At 35.3% G+C, this 8,135-nt stretch overlaps 1 protein-coding gene across 1 annotated transcript in view; it reads left to right on the top strand.

The window, feature by feature from the left end:
* Positions 1–485: 485 nt before the first annotated feature.
* LOC144967689 (DDB1- and CUL4-associated factor 6-like) overlaps positions 486–8,135 on the top strand; it is a 37,257-nt gene continuing 29,607 nt past the window's right edge. The window contains exons 1-6 of the mRNA XM_078905226.1: positions 486–865; positions 2,836–2,897; positions 3,698–3,790; positions 4,847–4,924; positions 5,806–5,910; positions 7,005–7,118. Coding sequence (XP_078761352.1) covers positions 796–865; positions 2,836–2,897; positions 3,698–3,790; positions 4,847–4,924; positions 5,806–5,910; positions 7,005–7,118 — 522 coding nt within the window. The 5' untranslated portion in view covers positions 486–795. The remainder of the gene's footprint in view (positions 866–2,835; positions 2,898–3,697; positions 3,791–4,846; positions 4,925–5,805; positions 5,911–7,004; positions 7,119–8,135) is intronic.

The following is an 8,135-nucleotide window of genomic DNA, read 5'->3' as shown; positions in this document are numbered from 1 at the left end:
CATTAACATGAAAGGTAAATACGTAAAGGAGTGAAATCATTGGATGCTGTAAAATCAGACCACCCTAACGAACAGAGTTAAAAGTTAACAGGCGACCATGACGCAAATATACACGAGTTTTGCAGGAGATTCCCAGAAAACTTACGAGGATACTTGTCGAGGGCTGAATTTGAGTGAATATCTGAGGGAGGCAGGGCTAGTTCAGGGTGTGAGTTTTAATAGCAAAGTTTTCCGATGTGAAGAGATTTGTTTTTACGCGTTTAGAAAGGTGCCATTTGAAGTATAATATACAAGAAAAGAAAATGCCAAATGAAAATGCCAAATGCCAAATGATTTTTCTAATGCCAAACGGTTTTCAAAAATGCCAGATTTTTGGAATCTGGCATTTAAAATGCCAAACTGGCAACCCTGGTGAGTTGCAAGCAGCAATGTAACTCTTTTAGGACTGTAAACACTATTTTTTTTTCTGAATGGTCTCCCTTTTTGTTTTTGCTTATCCTTGTACGTTGTGTCGTTTGTAGGAACTTCACTGTCACTAGATATGCTACTTTTGATTGAATCGTAGGTATTCTATTCAGATTTAAAAAAAAAAGCTTAACAAACATTTTCTTATGGTTGAATACTATGTATAATGTGATACATATTATATGACATCTGCCAAACCGTTACCTCCACAACAATGTTGAAGATGAATGTGATTGTGGTCGTCTCGACTTGACCTGGACTGGAACAAAACAATGAATTGATGAATTTCCACCTAAGCCAAAGGGAACCCAAGAAACCTAGATACCGAGTATGTTTCCTGTAATTAGAAGTAGGGATCTCAAACCAGTGAGCAACCGGAGACTATGCACAAATGTGACAGGTAGATATAGACCTATCTAGATCTATTATTAATTATCTATCGCTGTGATTATCCCCAGACACCTGTCTGGGGATAATGAAAATTCGTTATCCCCAGACACCTGTCTGGGGATAACCAAAATTCGTTATCCCCAGACATATATTTGGAACTCCGCTCCTTTAAACAATTATCCACATTCCAGAATATGGAATGTTTCCAAATTGCACATAGAGATAAGGAAAGTTAATAAAATATCTATAAAAACATAAAATTAACCAACATTAAATCAGATGTTACTACATATACACAATATGCGTCGACTTCGAAGTGGGTGTCATGGCCGAATGGTTTAGTCGTCTGCCCTGGAAGTCTTACCAGAATTTACGTTGCGGGTTCAAATCCTGGTTCCGCCACTATTAAATTTTTTTTTTTTTTTTTACATTTAGTCTTCTTTTTACAGAACGGTGGAAGGGATAAATGTCCCATCCATCCTCCCCCCACCTTTTTCTTAAAACTCTCTACTCTCTCTCTCTCTCTCTCTCTCTCTCTCTCTCTCTCTCTCTCTCTCTCTCTCTCTCTCTCTCTCTCTCTCTCTTAGTTCCTTTCTAGTTTCTAGCAAATTGTCATATTTGTCCCCACTCCGATCTCAAAAAGTGACTAAAAAGGATAAATAATTAAAAAGCAAACAAACAGAAATATTCAGAGAGTGACCAAATGGTCAGATAGAGGAGAAAAAAACAAACAATATTTAAAAAAAAAATAAAAACAATTTTAAGAGATTCATGCTCAGAAACGGAACCAAAGGTCAAACAAAAAGGAGAAAAGAATAGACTCGGACAAAAAAAATAGGTGGACATTTATCCCTTGCAACGTTCTGTAAAAAGAAGACGGATTAAAAAATTTTTTAAAAGTGGCGGAACCAGGATTCAAACCCACAACGTCGATTCTGGTAAAACTTCCAGGGCAGACGACTAAACCATTCGGCCATAACACCCACTTCGAAGTCGACGCGTATTGTGTATATGAAGTAATCATTTAGATATTTTATTAACTTTCCTTATTTCTATGTGTGCATTCGGAAACATTCCATATTCTGGAATGTGGATAATTGTTTAAAAGAGCGGAGCTGCAAATATGTGTCTCGGGATAACGAAATTTGGTTATCCCCAGACAGGTGTCTGGGGATAACGAATTTTCATTATCCCCAGACAGGTGTCAGGGGATAATGAAAGCCCAGCCTTTTCGTCTGGGGATAACCAATTTTCGTTATCCCCAGACACCTGACAGCCATTATCTATATTGTCTTCAATTAAAACCCATGGTCATGATTCATTATTTTAGGTTTCTAGAAATCATTAAAACAATATTATTTCTCAACTGGTTAATGTTAGCCCAATTCTAAATTCTACTATTATTGATTTCCTCCCGATCAATGGCATTGCCTTACTATACGTATAAGCACACACTTCCACTAGAAACCACAGAAGACAACCTTCTAATTGTTCACTCCTCTTCTTCGTTTTACATGATTATAATTATGGCAACACATGTTCTAGGACGAGGCATGCTGCTTGTATGCATTATTAGTTCAAGGCAGCAACAGCGCTGTTTCTGGCTAGTTACTCATTTTGAACCTGAGAATGGTGAGTATATTTGAGTAAAGAACCATTTACAATTACGCCATCACAATTGGATTCGAACTTTTTGACTCTGACCTCTGTGGGTTTCAAGAGTTTGTCAAACTAAAAAACAAAAAAAAAAAACTAGAGCATTTATAAAGCGCAATATCCACTAAACATGCTCAAAGCGCTTTACAAAGGGTCCATGACCATTAGCAACACGTAACATGTAGAACAAGACATGACGCCTGTTAGGCGATATTACAATTTTGTTCTGACAAAGACAACACTGTTAATGGCCAACATCTTGGTCTCCGTAGCCAAAACACACCATTTTTGCTAGGGAGACTTCTATTTTAAATCTTATTTCAGGGTCATCGTATTTTGTCGAGAGGTTGAAGTTGGACAAAAAACTATCAGTGCACAATGGCTGTGTGAGTATTAAAAATAATTGAGCTTTTAAAGAGCGCCACAAACGTGCTCAAAGAGCTTTACAAGGGGTTCCTGACCAACAGCAACACATAATATGTAGAACGATATTACACGTTTTTCCTGACAGAGACAACGCCGTTTACGGCAAGGTAGTCATTTTACACCTGAGTACGGTGAGAGAATGTGAGTAAAGAGCCTTTCCAGGACTCAACTATGTGCCCGAGTGAGGCTCGAACCCAGGACCTTCCGATCCGAAAGCGAATGTCATATCACAAGACCACATGGCTGCACAAGTGGTAAAATACCTTGAGATGTTACAATGCTTTGATTTCCTTTTCTTCTCTTCTCTTTTTCTTTTTTTTTTTTTGTTTTACACCTCTCAATCGGGCACTCATGTAGGTCACTATTTAATTCATGCATATCTGTGCTTGCTGACCAAGGCGCCCATATATAGCTCATCTATCAAGACGGTCTTGTTACAGTTGACCGCAGACCGTTGCACTTGCAATATTCACTTAAGCACCTCCATCACGACAAGGCGATCCATTCGGAGTGACCTGTCAGGGAGGTGAACATTTCTCACCATATTAGTTCTGCTAACTATGTGTAAGTGACCAGCTTTATACTAGGGTTTGTGTGATGATGTGTTGCTGTGATGTAAAGATAATTTATTGGCCTGTCAGCACAGCTGATTATGGATTATATTAATGGAGTTATTGATAAATAGATAATTCTATGAGTATATGATCCCATTAAATTGATTTATGGTTCACTCTCATCCCCCCCCCCCCCCCCCTGGCAGGTGAACACGGTTTGTTGGAATGATAATGGAACCCTCCTTCTATCTGGATCGGATGACCAACATCTGGTCGTCTCTAATCCTTTCACTGGAAAGGTAGGTGGATCAAAACCTTGCACAATTGCACTTATACTAGTAAATGATTCGTGCGGCTATGTAGTCTAGTGGTATGACACTCGCTTTCGGGTCAGACGGTCCTGGGTTTGACCCTCGCTCAGCGCATAGTTGAGTCCTTGGAAAAGGCTCTTTACTCATATTCTCACCATACTCAATTGTAAAATGAGTACTTGGTCATTAACCTTGTTGTCTGTGTCCGAAAAAAATTGTAATATCACCCAACATGCGTCATGTCATGTCCTACATGATAAGTGTTGCTGTTGACCAGGGACCCCTTGTAAAGCGCTAGGAGCATGTTTAATGGATTTTGCGCTACATAAAAGCTCTATTTTAATTGTTTTAATGATTCAGTCACATGACTCTAAGGATTGTCTGTAATAATGGCATAATTCATTTATACAGTGAGCAGAATCCACAAATTGCTGTAAGGCACTTCACATACAAAGACAATCGGTAACAACCCCTCCTTCCCCCCACCCTCTGCATATTATATTACAAATACCATTAAGCCGTCTGTTTCCAAAACTTTCCTAAAATTCCTGAGCTTGGGGACATCTTTGATTTATCTGTCTAATTGTGTGCAGTTTTAATACCTTTTAAATGAAGTGAGTAGAAAAGTGCCAGAAGGCAATAGAAAATAAAAAATTTGCGACATTGGGGGCTCGACCCCTGCGACCTTACTGATACGATAACTCCTCCTGGCCATAAGAGGGAAGCTGTGCAGTTGACGCCATCCACCAGTAGATGCATAGTGTCCCTGTTACAGCCAGGCAGAGTCATCGTATCAGTAAGGTCGCAGGGGTTTGAGCCCCCATTGCTGCAAAATCTTTTTTCTCTTTTGTCTTCTGGCACTTTTCTACTCACTTCATTTTCTGTTATTATCATCATAAGTGCCTGCTCCACCTTTGTGACTTGGAATCTACTGAGTATAGATTTCGATTATTTTTTTTTTTTCTATTTCCAAATGTGAATATATTTTGATGCCTATTTTTTGTTTGTTCACTTATCATGACATTTAATTCTTATTTCGGGCAGATTGTGACCAAAGTGCGTTCTGGCCACAGGTCCAACATTTTCTGTGCCAGATTTTTGCCAGGGAGTCAGGACAGAGAGGTGAGTTTTCCAATTGACGTACATCTCTAGTATTATGTCATTTGGTACATGCTACACATATGAAAACCACAATGAAAATTTTATTTCACTAAAATATCACACATAAACTGTTACTGTTATAGATTGATTCACCCCTACTTACCATTTTTGTTCTATTTTATTAATAATAATAGTAATAATAAAAGTAATAATAATAATAATAATAATAATAATGATAATGATAATAATAATGATAAAAATAATGATGATAATAATAATAATAATAATAATAATAATAATAATAATAATAATAATAATAATAATAATAATAATAATAATAGCAATAATAATAATAATAATAATTATTATTATTATAATAATAATATTAGACGTCTAATTAAAAAAGTATAATTATAATATAATAATAATAATAATAATAATAATAATAATAATAATAATAATAATAATAATAATAATAATAATAATAATCATAATCATAATAATAATAATAATAATAATCATAATCATAATCATAATAATAATAATAATAATAATATTTTTTTAAAAATAATAATAATAATAATAATAATAATCAAAATATTAATAAAAAAAAAATAATAATAATAATAAAAATATTTATTTAAAATTTTTTTTTTTTTTAAATTCTATAATAATAATAATAAAAAAAAATAATTAAAAAATAATGGCTCTATGCGCTAACATATACAATTATAGAGTGAAAAGAAAATTTTTAGTCTTTCTTTCAATCATTTAAAGTCTGTCATCTCTCTTAACTCCCGGTGTAAATTATTCCAGATTGTTGGTCCTTGATGTTTAAAAGATCAATCTCCCATTTTCTATTCTATTTATTTCTTTACTTATTTATTTTCTGATCTTCCTAGGTGATCAGCTGTTCTGGTTCAGGGGACATTTTCTACACAGACTTGGACAGGGATGATCTACAAGACACAAATCGTTTTGGATGTCATTTTGGTACAACCTACAAGGTGAGACTTGGATGATAACTGACCGATGGTTGACCATAATGTTATTGATTATTGATAACAAACTTCAGTGGACAGAACTAGAGAAATTAAATATGTATGTAAGCAGTTAACTTCTGTCCCAGGATTTCTCAAACTCATCTCATCACACTGCCCACCTGAAATAAATTAAAGAGAAATGCTATAAAAGCTTAGTTAAACTAAACACTGGACAATGGCGAAAATAATAATAGTTGAAAAATTACAGAAGAATTCAATGAGCTACCCATTCACTGTTGGCTGGACAGGGGGAGGGGGGGGGGGGGGGGGTCAGAAAAAAAATCTCGACTGCACCTGTGATCAATCTTGGTCCCTTTGCATGTGAAGCGAGTGCTCTACCAACTGAGCTATTGGGACCCCCAAATAGTCGTCAACTGTCCTGATAAAACAGATTCAACAGATGCAAATAAATATGATGAAATAATCAGGGTGTTTTATTCATTATAAAGTATACTATTTTACTTTTACACCCCTCTGCCACGATATAATAAGATATCATCGCCTAGGCATTCCACAAAGGAATATAGATAATTCATCAAACAAGATGTCTGATGTCAACTGGAATCACCCATGTTGTCCAAGTGAGCAAATTGAGGGTTAATAATCTTGCCCAAGGAAAGAGATGAAAAGTGCCTGAAGCAGGGCTCGAATGCCCCATGAAGTATAAGCCTGTAAAAGGATGAAATGGTCTGATAGAGATAGCAGTAGACCAATACCAAATGGAGTGAGGTTCAAGTACAATACAATCTAGAGAGTTGGGGTGTCCAATTTTTGTAAGTCATTCATCGAATGATGACAGTAAAGGATTACAGCACATTTATTGGGTTATATACACAAGTCTTAATTTAAGATTTTCAGGAGCTTGGCAATTCATACAAATAAAGTAAAAAAAAAAAAATTCACTTTGGGTTTATACAAATTTTTTCTTCAAATTCGTATTTTTTATAAACAATATACAGATTTTGTTAACTGCTTGTGGCAGACTGGATATGTTTTATGTTCATGTTAAAGAATTGTGGGTTTATAGTTTTACTATTTGTTGTTCCTCCTTGTTTCAGATTGTGGTTGTGCCCAATGAATCCTCCACTTTTTTGTCATGTGGTGATGATGGCACCGTGCGCTTTTTTGATCTTCGCGTCAGAACGAGTTGCTCAAGGACCAGTTGTGATGAGGTAAAGGAACAACGGACAGAAGAATAAAAAAAATAGAGTGAGAAGAGAAAATTTGGAATGAATTTGACACTTGTCAAAACCACACTCTGGCTACAGAATTGAAAGTGAACTCGACAGATGCTAAGGATACACCGTTATAAAGTCATTTTGAAAGATTTTCTCTGGATGAAATAATGAAAAATAACCCAAAAGATAAAAGTCTAACACAAATAACATGATAAAAAATATCCTCTCAAAAAATGTCCATTCTCCTTTATTGACACTTTAAAAAGACTTTAAAAACAAAATTGGTATGTGAGGCTTTAGTAGAAAGCAGTAGGGGCTGCCTGAAGCCTGTGATCGTGAAAATACTAATGAATGAGTGAAAATGGAGAGGCTTCGTATAGAATCAATACAGTATCGTTCCCATACGAAGCCTTTCCATTTTCACTCTTTCATTAGTATTAGTATTATGTGAGGCTTTGCCCCCCCCCCCAAAAAAAAAAAAATTTAAAATTATATTTTAAAAAAAGTCAACTTTAAACATTTGACACAAGAAGACACTATTTTAAAGTTATTTCGAAAAACTATTGAACATTTTTTTATTAATTAAATAATGAAAACACTAAAAGAATAGCAGAAATATCTTGTGAAAGGATGTCCACCCTTTTATTGACTTTTCAAAAAGCTATTTATTCCGTCTACTTTAATGAAGAATGGAGCCATTTGGAGGACGCGATGTGCTCATGTGATCACTTTTTAGCATGCGTCTTTCAAGTGATCAGTTAATTGTTTTGGAAGCTCCGATAATTAATTATTATTTATTTCTACTTCTGGATTATAATTCACTTATTCAATTTTATTAATTCGTAAAGGATCATACGATACTGAAGTGTGCTTGTTTTGTGTAAAAATTCATTAAAATAATCCTGTGATAGGCTAGTTATAGTTATAGCCCGAGGGCTGACGGCTTTTGTTTAACAACAATGAACGCCATCTTCAATTCATGTGATGAAAGGCCTTGCACCAGTGGCCTTG

The sequence above is a fragment of the Berghia stephanieae genome, chromosome 3 (assembly GCF_034508935.2).
Source record: "Berghia stephanieae isolate SIO BIC M18660-M18661 chromosome 3, UCSD_Bste_1.3, whole genome shotgun sequence".
NCBI classification, from domain to species: domain Eukaryota; kingdom Metazoa; phylum Mollusca; class Gastropoda; order Nudibranchia; family Aeolidiidae; genus Berghia; species Berghia stephanieae.
This window is presented reverse-complemented; position numbering and strand designations above follow the sequence as displayed.